The sequence below is a fragment of the Lampetra fluviatilis genome, chromosome 9, assembly GCF_964198595.1.
Source record: "Lampetra fluviatilis chromosome 9, kcLamFluv1.1, whole genome shotgun sequence".
Classification (NCBI taxonomy): Eukaryota; Metazoa; Chordata; class Hyperoartia; order Petromyzontiformes; family Petromyzontidae; genus Lampetra; species Lampetra fluviatilis.
Window position 1 is genome coordinate 6934139 of NC_136283.1, and position 15191 is coordinate 6949329.

Here is a 15191-nt window from a genome sequence, read left to right on the forward strand (position 1 = left end):
AATATGCACTGTCCTTGAAGTTGATTGGCCCACACCCTGATATTGCACTGTTTTTGAGTTGTACGCCTTCTGGTGTCATCTGGCCCTACACCAATGGGGACTAGGCTCTAAAGAAAGCCGTCTCGGGTGTGGGCCAATCAACTTCAAGGACAGTGCATATTATTATCCTTATCAGAGTTGATTCTTTTTGTTTGCTTTATTGACTACTTGTGTTGTGGTCATTGCAAACATGATGCCTTGAATAAAGGTGTCAGTTTTGTACCAGTTAAAAGGGTAAAAACCTACCATTATATTTTGCCACTGGTAAAAGAGATCTCATAGTGTAAATGTTTACCCCGAACTCTCAATACTCTGATATTGCACTGTTTTTGAGTTGTACGCCTTCTGGTGTCATCTGGCCCTACACCAATGGGGACTAGGCTCTAAAGAAAGCCGTCTCCGGTGTGGGCCAATCAACTTCAAGGACAGTGCATATTATTATCCTTATCAGAGTTGCTTCTTTTTGTTTGCTTTATTGACTACTTGTGTTGTGGTCATTGCAAACATGATGCCTTGAATAAAGGTGTCAGTTTTGTACCAGTTAAAAGGGTAAAAACCTACCATTACAAGTACGTGTTTTACCGAAACGCCGGCACGCATCGGCCAACCGTGTTTTGGATAAACATCACCGGATCTTTACCATCCGCTCTGAAGCAGACTGCATATTTTCCAGGTTATTCACCCGCAGTATTTATCAGTGTGGGGAGGCCTTAATCCAGTGATGGATTGCCAAAGGGCTGACCAAATATTATTATGGTACTTATTTTTTTATCAACGGTAATAATATTATGTATGTTGTAAAAACACAGCAGAAGCTTATTCAATGGTTAGAATGGTAACAAACTATTGACAGTCTTTCTTTGCAGTTTATATCCTTGTATGGTGTCATTGGAAGGTTATCTGTTTGCACACAATGCTATATGGTATGATATTTTTTATAGTGATGTCTAGTAACAGTACAGTAATAGTGCAATAGGTCAAGGTGCAGCCCTGCAATTGCTCACTCACACCTCTGCTGGTAGAAGGGCATCCCACTACAGGGGAGCTCTAGAGGGCTACTCTTCCACATTACTTGTGGTATACACTATCATTATTCATACACACATCACTTTTCTGTACTTGTATTACTTTGGACTTATACGTCCCATCACGTTAAGTGCCTGTTAGCGGGCCTGCCTTCGTGGCCGTTGAGACAATGGGCTTGGCGATGCCGACTGCGTTGCACGTTTGTGGCCAACTCCTCCCTGCCCCCACCCCCCCAATGCTTTGCGCCGACCCCACAGAGGCTGGATTCCTGGACGAAGAGAAGGCAGAGACGCTGGTGCTGGGGCCGGGCTTTGACCGGCCGTACCAGTTCGACGGGAGCGTGCGCGAGCCGCGCACTATCCAGCTCTACCGTCACCTGAATCTGAAGAGCTGCATCTGGACCTTCGACGCCTACTACCACATGACGGAGCTCATCGACGTGTGCGGGGGCTCCGTCACCGCCGACTTTCAGGCACGATGCTCGCCGCCGGGAAGTCCGCGTCGCGCTCCGGGCAGCACGGCCGGAGCGCGACGCGGACTTCCCGGGTTCTCCGGTTGCGCGGTCGGAACGATGAGGAACCCCCCGATTTGAATTGAGTCGATGCGTCGTGTTGTTGCGGTCCTTGATTAACAGGCTGTTCAGATGCAGTCTCTCCTATGAATACATCCGCACGTTAATTATTGTAGAGATGTTCATTATATAGATGTTAATCGCATGGAAAGATATAAGATGATAGATTAATACAGGATGACTATATAAGTAGATTAAATAGATATAATATATAATTGAGATGTTTGACGTTAATACGTAAAGGAACAGATTCATAAATAGTTAATTGTCACCAACTAATGCTTTCAAAATACAATAATTTTAAGGTAAATACTACAGCATACCAATACAACTTTTACAGAATGTGGCCATGCACGATTGAGATTGAGTTTACAACTCATGTCACGAGGTGTCCCATGCACATAGAGTACACCAATCATCGCTTAATGCATTTTCACACGACGCGTTTTCGCAAAAAAATCGGGTGGTTTTCTTCTTTTAGGGAACACTTTTCGCACAATGCGAAATACACCATTACAGCTCAGGATGTTCCCGGTGTAACGCGGTTTCTTGAGCTGCACGGGTGAGCGGTATGGGAATTCTAGGGGTGACGTAAATGCCAAAATGGGGCATCATCCTCCCAAATTGACCGGATCATACTTGTCTATAATTCCTGATCTTGGCAATCTGACTTACTGAGCCCTATGTATAAGTAACTGATTTGTGGTCAAGATATAAGGTGCTCTGGTCTGAGTCCTATGAAAATGATGGAAAATATTTAAGGCTTCCACGCGTTGAATTATTCTTGCAGGTGCGGGACTCGGCACAATCCTTCCTGACGGTCACAGTGCCTCTCTACGTCTCGTACATCTACGTGACTGCTCCACGCGGCTGGGCCTCGCTGGAGCACCACACCGAGATGGAATTCTCATTCTTCTACGACACTGTGCTCTGGAGGACCGGTGCGTATCTGGGCATCGTGAGATACATAATTTGAACTTTTAATAAAAACGTCATGCATAACGTACCGTGCCGTGTCTTGGATGTGCAGGCGTAAAATGCTCTGCTGTGCTTGCTTCAGGTATCCAGACGGACAGCGTCCTCTCTGCAAGGCTCCAAGTCATCCGCATCTACATCCGCGAGGATGGGCGACTCGTGATTGAGTTCAAGACACACGCAAAGTTCAGAGGTCAGGTTCTCAATTTCCCTGGGCTCTGGCCTATTGACAGTTGCAGAATCAACATTGATGGGAAATCATTTGATCACCAACTGCAAGAAAATGCTATTCTATCGATGGGTTAATATCAATATTGACCATATAACATTTTGTATCTTTGCAATCAGGACTTGATATGATAACAAGGGGGATGCACGATCAATTCGGATTGGAATCAGATCCGGGTCGTCATTCGCTCCAACTTGATTGGGTCTCATTGGCAACATGCTACTCTGTTCCAGCAATCCCGAACCGTGCACCTCTAGAAAATAAATACAAAGTAACATTCAGAAATGATATTGATTAATACAAACTATTGTAATTATACTCATAATTAAAACTATGCACTCATGATTGTCATCTTAGGTCATGCCCCTTTAAAGAAAAATGTGTGGATAATAGAAAGTGTATTTGACAATTTTCGACAGGTAAAAATGCAGATAACCACAGATAATGGAAAAATTAGGGGCATGGATTAAATGATTGTTTCACGGATAAAATGATTGTTTGGTCCCTACAGATAATAGGAGTCGCGTGCAATACGGCCATACATAATTGGAGTTGTGATGCATATTGAATGGCATGCGAGGAGTGTTAGTGTCTTTACCGCTCCAGCAGGAGGCGCTGTGTGTGCCACATTCAGCACTCCTGTCTCCACTTTACCGTCATCCTGTCAGGCCACCTCTCGTTAGCAGTGACCTTTCTCTATCTAAAATTGAAGCCAATTTGAAGAATAATACCTATTAAAAAATATAGGCAACCTAAAATAAGATGCACAAATTATATTTTAATCTATGACTAATAATGGTATAAATTAGGAACACAAATACCCTTAACAGCATATACCTTGATTTTTGACATGGCATTTTGATTACAAGTTATTTTTACAGTTTTAACAGGATAAACGTAAATACGAATGTAAACATATGTGATAACGGTGTTTGAAATGCAACATCTTGGAGTCCGATGTGGCTTGGGGCAGGCAGTCGAACCCTGGTGCGTGCTCTCTGCAGGCCAGTTCGTCATGGAGCACCACACTCTGCCGGCACAGAAGTCCCACCTGGCTCCACCCGATCACCTGGGGGGCATCGAGCTGGAGCTGGAGTTGGTGTGGAGTGCCCAGACCTTTGACTCGCCCTATCAGCTGTGGCGTGCCACCAGCTCCTACAACAGGTGGCCACCGCCCGGCTGTGCCTAACCGCCAGCGCCAAATGCAGCAACCATCACATGGTCATTCCGCGGCAGTCTTGGCGGAGAGGCAAAGAAACGTTATTGTTAGCTTCAGGCTGTACCGTTTGCTGCCGAGGTGTAATGGTCAGCACACTGGCCTTGCAATCATCTGGAGGTCACCGGGTTTCTAAGTGTTCTCCCGGCACGTCAGTTGAAATGATTGAAAAGTTACCCGAACATTTTCTGCTTCTGTATACCCAGCAGTGTAACTACGTATGTAGAACTTCTTTCCCACCGTACGTAGGCCAACCATGCTAACTCGGAGGTGTGGGAGTGTCAACGGGTGCACCGTGATCGGCAGCTTGTGTGCACGGTGGGGTAAATGTTCAAGTTAATTTATTAGGTATAGCCCTGTGAGCCATTCGGCTCTTGAATCGGGTGCAACTGCAACAAACAAAAAAACAAAAACATGAACAAAAAACATCTTAAAGTGAATATGTGACTGAATGCAAACAGAAAATCCAAGTAAAGACAGTACAATATTGCAGAAAAAGCACCGTACACAAAAATGTGCAAAAACCCCAGTGGGATGCAAGTCAAACAACAACCACAAGACAACTTAGATTAAGACCATCAGTCTAACTCTGTACTACAACAAACAAACATGGCCAAACCAAAAAACTTATCGAAAATCACCAAAATAAAGCCATAAAAGCAATGAAAGAGTGGTCATAGGAACTGTGACCGAATTTTCACAATAAACGACGTAAACAACATGTACTACCAAACTCTGCAGCCATAGCTGGCTGCATGAGTCACTCCACAACAGTAGGAGCATCAGTCGGAGTATCAACATTTTTCAATGCACCTTTAAGATCAGCACACTGTGAAGATGAATAACCCACGCGGGTGCACCCACCTCTTCCAGGCCATCTGGCCATGGTGGCAGAGTAGGTCAAATACCCTCAACAGGGGGCTTCTCTTGAGCTCCCTCTGGCGGATGCTCTCCGTCATTAATGGCGTTCGCGAGTAATTGTAGGTCTGCACCATTACCTTTTACTTGTCTTCTGCAGTGTTTTCAATAATTTCGGCTGCTTTCCCACCCTTATTATTATAATGACCCGTTTACCCCGGTGAACCTAAAAGGGGTGAACTGCATATTCAGGGAGCAATTTGCAAAAGTGCACATGTTTTTAAATCACAGTTGCTAAGCAAAGGCCCAGAGGCCCAAAACACCAAAGCCGAGATAAGCGTTAATCGGTTTCTTTAATTCAGAAAGTTTAAAAACTTGGAACAAAAATATTAGAGGAAATTCCAAATTGAGCAGTGCGAGGAATAGGGAACAGAAAGACAAGTGTTTTCCTCTTTATGTTAAGCAATGTTGGTTTTGCTATCCTATTTCTTGTCATCAATAAATTGCATTGTTTTGTTATTCTCTGCAGGAAGGACTACTCAGGGGAGTACACCGTGTATCTGATTCCATGCACAGTGCAGCCTACACAGCCGTGGGTTGACCCAGGCACCAAGGCCCTGTCCTGCACGGCACAGGCACCAGAGAAGTAAGTTGGACACTCAAAATCGAGTTCAGCCAAATGACGACGTAAACAAATGTGAAGATGAATAACCCACGCGGGATATATGCAAATAACCTATGGTATGCATTTGATGCATCATCACCAACATCATCATCAGCCATGATCAATCCAAAGCTGGATGAAGGCTGTCCCAAGCTGTCGCCATTTCTCATGACCCTGCGATGTAATAAATATGCTTAATTTAACAAACTATATTGTCTGTTAAAGCGAGCTTTGGGCAATGCTCACATAGAATGGCAGCAATGAGCCAGTACTGTAAATTCCACATGCCTGGTGGCAAAGACCAGTCCCTCCGCGAGGAAACCACTGTTGGCAATTCAAGTTGTGCTGAACAGGTGGAACTTATTTCCAAGTCCCATTGGGATGACGAGCTAAATTGACACTGGCTTGGATTTGCACCTGCAATCCTCAACTTTGGGAGTGTCTATTCCACCAGCTGAGCTTATGTTCCGTGTCGTTCTAAGTAATTGTCACCTGTGCTGCCCACACTTCCGATTAGCACAGTTGGCTACGTACGCTGCGAAAGAAGTTCAACATGCATACATACGTGCATCAGTGCATGAATTCACCTGCATGTTTGAAGTAAAGTTTTCTCTCTAGAGTAGAGATTTTTGGGTTGGATCGCATAAATATAAATGTGTCGTTAAACCCGCCACCACCCGACACAGCCAATTAGTAAGGTTTGTCATGTAAAAAAAACATGCCAATTCATTACTCGTACAGCACACCGGTGTGTTGGAGAGTAAACCCACAACATTTACAATTCGAGTACGATGTTTCATCAGTAATTTCAATGCCGTTGTTTCTTCTGCGCCGCCATCGCTGCCGCACGCAGGTTCCTGCTGCCCATCTCCTTCCAGCAGACAAATCGACCGGTGCCCGTTGTGTACTCGCTCAACACCGAGTTCCACCTGTGCAACAACGACAAGGTGTTTCTGCTGGATCCCGGCAAGTCAGACGTGGCCCTGCCCGAGATGGACTACAAGGGCGCCTTCTCCATGGGTGAGTCTCATCGGAGGGGACAAAAGAGGGGTGGGGCTCTCAAGCGGACGAGGTCGACCTGTGGCTACAGATGCCTTCCCCCCGATGTGTTTTCAGGGTTGTGAGCGCGTGCTGCTTCGACACGTTGTCCGAGGTTTTCAACTCGCGTTACAGGGAGCTTCCTCGCAAACTGGATTGAGGTTCAGTTTGTGAAAAAGCTCTCGGCACGTGGAGCCGATTGTCAGACATCGCGGCCAAACAACATTCGGTACAAGCCGCAAACACGTTGGAGAGCTGTGCAGCACAATCGTGAAAACCTGTGCAGTCGTAGCTGCTTTGGGTGTTGTTTTTCTAAAAAGGTCAGGTGGTGGGAGTTATGGCATTTGTCCTTTCAACGTAAAAAAAAACCCATTTTAAATGATGTATGTGTCTGAATGAAGTTGTGTTATCCCTTCTTTCAGCTGTGAGATTAGATGATGGCCAGGTGTTCTCGTATAACAATATGGGCTCTTACGTTGTCTCGCCCAAAGATCAACATTTACCAATTTACTCCCTCTTGGTGACGTGCCTTACACAGATTTTGTTGATATGAAAAGCATGAATAATTGGATTTTGATAGGCCTGCGAGTGCTGAGGATTAACTGCACTGGTCTTATTAATATATCGAGCAGTGCTCTTTCTATTTGTGACATTACAGTGCTTTTCCAGCAGCTGCATGGGTTGCATTTTAAACCGTACGACTGAGCAACTTGAATGACATCATTGGACAGTCCACCCGTATTTTTGACTGCCTTCTCTCATTCCACCCATTCTGGCCCCTCCCACCCCAACGATCACCTCCACTCCACACCATCTGGTATAGTTAGAGAGATCAGGAATGCCGGCGAGCATTTAGAGAATGTCAATCCATCTCTCAGATGAAACGTTAAGCCAAGATACTGTCCACGCTTCAGACATTAAATGTTCAGTGATGCTCTTCGATAAAGTGCATGGGTGTTAACCCGAGTGTCCTGGCTAATATCCCACCACAGATCAAATAAGATTGTTTTCACCTTTGCAAATTCCTCCCATCTGCTAAACTCCCAGGAGTTAAGCCCTTCACTGTGAGTAGGGGTGAGATGACCATGTCAGTGTACTCAGCTCTGAAGGTGATCCCAGCATAATTTGTATGTTATTTAAAATAATATAGTTATCGTATGCGGCAAAAATTATAATGTTGCAACTGTTATTTCTATTGATACTACACTATACAAGCTAATAATACCTCTAATTCTGTACAACAGCCATGCAATTTATACTTAAGAATACCTTTGACAAATAAAAAAAGACAGGATTGCATACAAAATTTGTTACCATTTCTATGTCTCTAAATAAAATTAACATTAAGAATGTAGAGGTAATGAATAAATGGTCCATAACTTCATTCTAGATTTGAAGTTTTCGTGACTGCAAGGATCCATACTCTTTGGTTCTTTCATTGTTTGTGTTGCAATCGAAACGTTGTGATTTAATTAACTTTTATTTATTTTTATTTTATAATTTTTTCATCTACGTGATTTTACCGAAAGAACCAAAGAGTATGGGTCCATAACTTGTTATGGTTTTATGTAAATCCCAGTGTATAGTAACTACCCAAAAGAGAAACAAAACAATCATAAATGTTTCAAGTCACACCAGAAACACCGGCTCGTCATTCAAGCTGCACTGCAAAATGGACAATAACCTTTTGTTTTTCACACATTCCTGCTGCAGGTCAAACGCTGTATGGCCGTGTGCTCTGGAACCCCGACCAAAACCTCAAGTCGGCCTACAAGCTGCAGCTGGAGAAGGTGTACCTGTGCACGGGGCGCGACGGATATGTCCCGTTCTTTGACCCGACGGGAACCATCTACAACGAGGGGCCGCAGTATGGCTGCATTCAGCCCAACAAGCACCTGAAGCACCGCTTCCTGCTGCTGGTACCTGCAGCACATTGCAATGATCACTGCCATGGCACTCCTCTTAATGCCTTTCATAAACTGCGATGCCGTCATAGGCTCATCGTTAAACTTCTTCCTCCGTGCGTCCTCGTAATGCTCGCTCGCAGGACCGGAACCACCCCGAGGCAGTGGATCGTTACTTCCACGACGTGCCCTTTGAGGCGGGCTTCGCGTCCGACGTGCCGGAGTTCCAGGCGCTGTGGGACATGCCCGGAGTGGATGGATTTAGCATGAAGGTGGACGCCCTCTACAAGGTGTGAGAACACGGCGAGGGGATGCACGCACTCACACGAACACACTGCGATGCTACTCGGGTCATAGGGCTTGCGGATCTCTAGTGCATTCTTGCATTATCTTCAGCAGATTCTTGAGAATTTGTTTTTACATACGTGTATGTATGTATGTACGCACAATGTTGCCTCTGCAGTTATTGGATACATTTTTTGTATCTTTGACTGTGCTATTTTGTGAATGATGCGATTACTTATGCCATGATTAGTCATGTACATTCTTCTAATGAGTGCACTTTTCACTCCATCATTGTGAATCGTCAAGTTCATTCTGGCAAGCATTTGGGTTTTACCAACCGGTTCCCATTCGTCTTCCGGTGCTCTCCCTGGCATTGCAGGTCGCCGCCGGACACCAGTGGTACCTGCAGGTAATTTACCTGATCGGGCCAGAGTCGCACGGCCCCCGCCTACGCCGCTCGGCGTCCATCGGTCTTCCAAGCCGCCGCCAACGCCGCGACCTGCTGGACCGCGACGGCAAGCTGGCGCTCCACGACTCGGTTATCTACGACGAGGACGAGAGCCTGGGCGCCGGCGACACCGACGTCCGCAACGGCACCAACATGAAGACGCTGCAGCTGCAGCAGAGCGGCGCGGCTGCCTCCCTGGGGCCCGGCTCGAGCGGCGCGACGGCGGCCGCCGTCGTCTCGGCCCTGGCCGTCGCCGTGGCGGTCGCGACGTGCCTGGTGTGCGTGGCGGCGAGGCGCAGGCGCGCCAGGGCCAAGGAAGGCGGCACGGGCAGGCGCGCGAAGGTGCCTGTCGACTACCCGCTCAACACCAAGGCGGCGGCGGCGGACGCCAAGCGGGTGGATGAGTCGGAGCGCCCGCTCAACCCCGCACGCCCGAGCGCCCTGGTGAAGAACGTCAACCTCCTGAACAAGAACGACGACGTGGAGCTCGCTCGAGTCAAGGGAGTCAAGGTCAAAAGGGTCAACCTAGAGGTCAAAGTTCAGAACAACTTGCATGATGGCACAGAGGTGTGAATTATATATATATATTTTCCCCTCTTTCAGGTGTGCTTGTTGTTGTGCTATAAGGCCAATGTATTGTGCGAGCAGTAGTCTTTGTTCAACGCAGTGACAGACACCGGTCTCCACCCTGATTTGACTTCAGAATTGGGAAATTGGGAAATTCTCAAGTCGCGAATAAAGTAGCATTGATTGGTATCAATGTCAACAATTGAAAATAAGTGCTTTGACCAATTTCAGGACATTAACCTTAAATGCTTTATTGTATCTTATTGCATATCAATGTTAACTTTGTATTAGTTGTATTAAAACAAAAGGGCTTCTCTGACCCTTTATAAAGTGTAAAATAGATGGTACTTATTCAACCAGGATGAACTTGTCCATCTGGAGCTTTGAGAAAAAAACTTTTAAAAGTGAATTTTTATGCAAAAATGTCAGAGGAAGAATACAAATGATGCACTTGGAGAAGTAAATAGCTTGCTGCTTCACAATGGCCTTTTTCTGCTCCGAAGTGGCATGGAGACAATGCTGACAATTACCAATAACCAAACAGTTAAGGTACGCTGTAGTAAATGCATCTTGGCAATTGTTAAACTCCTGCGTGACACAAAAAAAGCGAATTTGTGCCAAGTCGCAAAAAATGTAATCTGTTAACCAGCTCGGTAGCGTTTACGTGAGCCTTGATAACTATTACTTTGAGTTTATATTATTTTACAAGTTTGTTGTTATCAATAGCTTTTCAACCTCATCTCAAGAGAAAAAAAGGCTTTTAAATAAAACAAGGCTGTGTATTTAAAACTACAAAAAGTATTCCATTCATATTTGTATATTTTAATTTGGTATGGTTTAACATAAAAAAAAACACACCTGGTCTTTCCACAAATGAATGCGCAAATAATGTACAATCAATGAACACTTTAGTATTTTTGAAGGAAGAGCATGACAAACATTTCATGCTTCCATGGGGCCAGGTGATGGCTGTTTACCAGTGTTTACCATTGGTAGACCCATGCAGATCCACCCCAGTTCCGATCGGGCCTTTAAAAACATCAACACGATCGCACCTGCACAACCACCCATACCGCACTAAACTGTGTTTATTTTTTCAGGCCTGCTCAAGGTTTAGAGCAGGGGGGGGAAAAAATCCCCATCTGTCGGGCACTGACGTTATACTGTGTGCCACCCCCTTTGACCAATGATGCATGAAGCAAGGGACAAACTAGACTCGGGATACATGAGTGGGTACGGCACATGTAAAGCCCCATCATACCGAATATCTGTTCAATTTAGTGATAATTATTGTGCCGCTTCAGGAGGTATTGTACTTTAGTTTGGCGAGTTGGCCTCAAGCTATCTAATAAGCACTCAGTAAATCAAGGTTAGCCAATCGCAGAATTTCCTTCAGCTGAAATTAGCCAAATGTAATAAAAAACATGAGTAACTCTAGAATTAAAAGGCGTTTCCTTTGAGCTTTTCTCAAAATGGAAGATGTCTTGGGGGCTATGAAAGTACAGATCTGCACCAACTCTTGTTCCATCTAGGCTGCAGTTAGTGTTGCTCAATCTATCTACCAATTCTACACATGAACAAAGCTCAAAATTAAATAAGGGACAAGTGTTGATGTTTGCAGACCCTTTTAATAAAAAAAAATGTGTTTTTTTTCGCACAATTTATTCCAATTGTGCTATCAGTATCATGTCACGAGATAAGGCAACTATTTGGAAATTTCACAGATCAGCATTGCTGTGTCAGAGTGCCTGGGGAAGAGATTTCACATGGCGTCTCCTGAAAACTCCTTCAAGTGGCCTTTTTATCTCTTTTTTACAACCGGGGTTATACTTCCACATACACTGCAAAGAAGTTGTCTAACGATTGAAACCAATATATATTTTTGGAATGTTGCTAATCCAAATAAATAGCAAAAATATCAACGATATTTTTTGCTACACTTGTAAAACCGGTTGAAGCGGGCAGCTGCCTGCATTCAAACCCATCATCTCAATGTTACTGGACTGGATGCCCTGGCATCCGAGCTATCGGTTCACCTCAGACCCTTTAACATTGGTTTGGTGTTTACAATGTGCCCGGCCATGCACACCTATAGTGTACTGAAATAATGCCACATTGTGTTTTTTTTATTAAACATGTTGCTTGTGCTTGCCAACTGGCTGGTTTTAATACGAGTAATGCCAAGCTAATGTTGCCTTTTATTGTGGGATTAAAATAACGTCTCTCATGAACTGTCGTTGATTTTAACATCTTATGCATAATCCAGTTGTGTAATAGTACATGTTTGTGCATTTAATTATAATGTAACTCACCAGATGGCTTTGTACGAAACATTATACTTTCATACTTTCGGTGCTATAATAACTTCTGAGTGTCTACTAATGTGTTACATGCAGTCCTGTATTTTCCTTTGAATGCTTATATAAGCCATGCTAAAGATTGGTTCATGTAATTTTGATGGTAATAACATTTCATAACGCATCAAAAATTACATGAGACCTTTGTTCAAAGTTTTTTTTCCAATTATACCACCAACAAAAAGATAAAAGCTCGAGGCATGCTGGTTAGCTTTGATGTGCACTGCTGCGTGTACAATCTTGAGGACTTTGGATATTAACTTTGGCAAATCCTACCAAGATTAATTTCAACCATTTCCATGCTATAATAGTAACGGTCGCCAGATATTTAGCTGAAGGATTCCATGTAAAACAACTAACCCTCCTGAATTGAAGCCACTTAAAATGTTCTCAATATTTTACTCCTTGCAGATTTTTTGTTCATGTTGTTTATTTTTAATTTATATTGACTGCAGCCATAAATGTTGTATGTAATACTGTATTGTAACCACTAATTAATAGCCTGAAATTTTACTCTAAAGTCTAAGCAACCATTGAGACAAGTCTGGTCATACAATTAGGGGCGGGAAGTACCAAAGTGGATGCTCTGAGATGGAGAGAGAACAGTTTTAGAAGCGCAGCTGCAAGCAATCTAAAGACAGAAATGGCTTGCCCTCATTACCTGGGGTAACAAGGAAAATTGTGTTAGCACAGCTTGCACCATTCTCTCACTGCCCCATATCCTGGTGATGTATATGCCATCCAGAAAATCCCATATTCCCTTGTATGCTCCTGCTCATTACAAAGTAGTGCAGGACTTCTATATATTTGTCAAATGTCAGACAAACTAATCAGGCATATACACTAAAAAGGAGTGTTACTAATAATGGATTTCAAGATGGTGCTAAGTTTCTAACTTTGTATATTATGTACCCACCTCCATAAACATGGGTAAAGCATCATTTAATTTGTACTGAATAAAATGTTTTGCAATATTTTGGTTTACTGGTGCATACATTGTGCGGGCATGTGTGAAATGTTGCTTCTGCGAACTCTTCATATGCAATGAAGTTATTTACATGCTCAACGTTCAGTTATCCCTGTTCAACAAGTTCCAATACTCACGTGTTACAATACAAATTGTGTCACTTCAGTTGTGGTATTATTTTGTTGTGGCACATGTAGATGCATTTATACATTAAAGGAATATTTTGTGGGTTTCTTCCTGGTGTTTTGCATTGCTTTAAAAAAAACACTTTTAATTGTGGCTTTCATATAACGATGGTGCATAGTTTTCTAAGGTTGCTGTTTTGCTTTAATAACAATTTAAATGCCTTCTGTCACAATGGCAAAGATTTGCATATTGTAGAATGACGGTCGATTCAACGGTCGAGTTTGTTCACGTTATTTCAGACCGGTGTCAGGTGCCGAATCTCAATACAGTACATTAACCAATTCGTGCCTGCAGTTTTAATTTGGATTCAAAAGGGTGTTAGATATATAGCTACATTATTTACAGTTAACAGGAATGCGTTTGCTTTAAAATGCTTTCTAAATCTTTTTATTTTATTTTACTTACACAGGTGACATTTGCACCTCACCGTTTTTTTCTATTCTCACAAAGCTTCTATTATGGGCACTGCACAGTAAAAGCTACAGACGCCGCAAGTCTTTACAACAGAGATGCCCCGTCTTGCTTTGAGGCAGCTCCAGCCCACACGTGAAACACGGAGAGACATTAAAATGTCACCAAATTGTGCGGTCATTTTTTGTTGTTTTGTCCTCGTGCAATTCCTGGTGTGCGGGAAAGCGTGAATAAGTATGGCAGCCACAAATCCATTTGGCACCCACGAAGCCTTCACACTGGGCTCCCTTTTGATCCATTTCTCATTATCCTCTGTGCCATTTTATAATCGGTGTATAACATGATTACACGTGGTTGCGAATCTGAAAAAGCAAATATGCTTTTACAACAAAAATGTTTCATAGGATGCGCTTTTGCTCATTATGTGAGAAGCTGTTATGGAATGCGTAGAGGGCGAATCCCTTGAGGGTGGATTCTGTTAAAACCCAGGAATTCCTAACCAACCGGAGTTGGTGTATGTACATGGAATGCATACACCTTATCAGAACTTGTAAAAGTTGTAAATCATAGAGCTGCAAATCGGTGAGATGTTATTTGAAAGCTTTGCCACTCAAACGTGACACAGGCAATAGCTCTGTTGATTGATGTTGATGGCTTTAAGCCAGAGGGATCAGGTGCCACGCTATTAGTTTGTGCTCACCTGTCAATATTAGATATTATTTCGACGATAAAGGCCATGACAAAGCAAACTGACAGATATGTTTAAACGTGTAGCTTTCTGCTTTTACGCCTTCACTTGGTTTGTTATTTTGAACTCGGTCAATGTTCCAAAATAACGTCCACTCGGCCATGATTTTTTAATTTACGGTTTAACTTCTTTTCGACACTGTACCAGAAAAACGACGAGTGATCGAAACATTGGAACATATCCCTAAGATTAACGCCTGTCAACGATCCCTCTGGTTCAATAAAATCAGTTAAGCGCAGCATCGAGATTAGTGTTTCTTTTTAAAAGTTTCCACAATTACGTTATAATTGTTCCATTTGCATGAAGTCGAGCTCGCAGTCCCGTCACTCTGCATCCAAAAATCAGATTACATATGAAATAACTTTAATAGGCCGATTAATCCATGCTCGAGACAACTTTTAACAGCCTGCAGAGATCTTCAAGAAATAATTATCCCCCAGTGCTGGAATTCAGTAATGCCCACATTTTAAACGGGATGTTTTTTTTTATGCAGTCGATGACTGGGGCCGAGACCACCAACTTGCACTTTAGAACCCATTAACAATTTTAGGCTGCTATCTGGATTTGAATCCAGGTTCTCAGCGACACAACAAATGGTGTCCATATTTCCACAGGATATTCATCTGGTCGGGTGGTGATGTAGCAAAGCAGTGAATCAACATTCTTTAATTAATATGAAACAATTGAGACATTTGTGAAGCC

General features: G+C 43.4%; 1 protein-coding gene across 1 annotated transcript in view; it reads left to right on the forward strand.

The window, feature by feature from the left end:
* The window catches only part of FRAS1 (Fraser extracellular matrix complex subunit 1), a 55539-nt gene extending 42165 nt beyond the window's left edge, over positions 1 to 13374 (forward strand). Inside the window, exons 38-46 of the mRNA XM_078859718.1 lie at positions 1323 to 1537; positions 2427 to 2577; positions 2697 to 2804; positions 3845 to 4004; positions 5444 to 5560; positions 6432 to 6598; positions 8330 to 8535; positions 8664 to 8810; positions 9185 to 13374. Of these exons, the coding sequence (XP_078715844.1) occupies positions 1323 to 1537; positions 2427 to 2577; positions 2697 to 2804; positions 3845 to 4004; positions 5444 to 5560; positions 6432 to 6598; positions 8330 to 8535; positions 8664 to 8810; positions 9185 to 9826 (1913 nt within the window). The 3' untranslated portion in view covers positions 9827 to 13374. The remainder of the gene's footprint in view (positions 1 to 1322; positions 1538 to 2426; positions 2578 to 2696; positions 2805 to 3844; positions 4005 to 5443; positions 5561 to 6431; positions 6599 to 8329; positions 8536 to 8663; positions 8811 to 9184) is intronic.
* The last annotated feature ends 1817 nt before the right edge of the window (positions 13375 to 15191 follow it).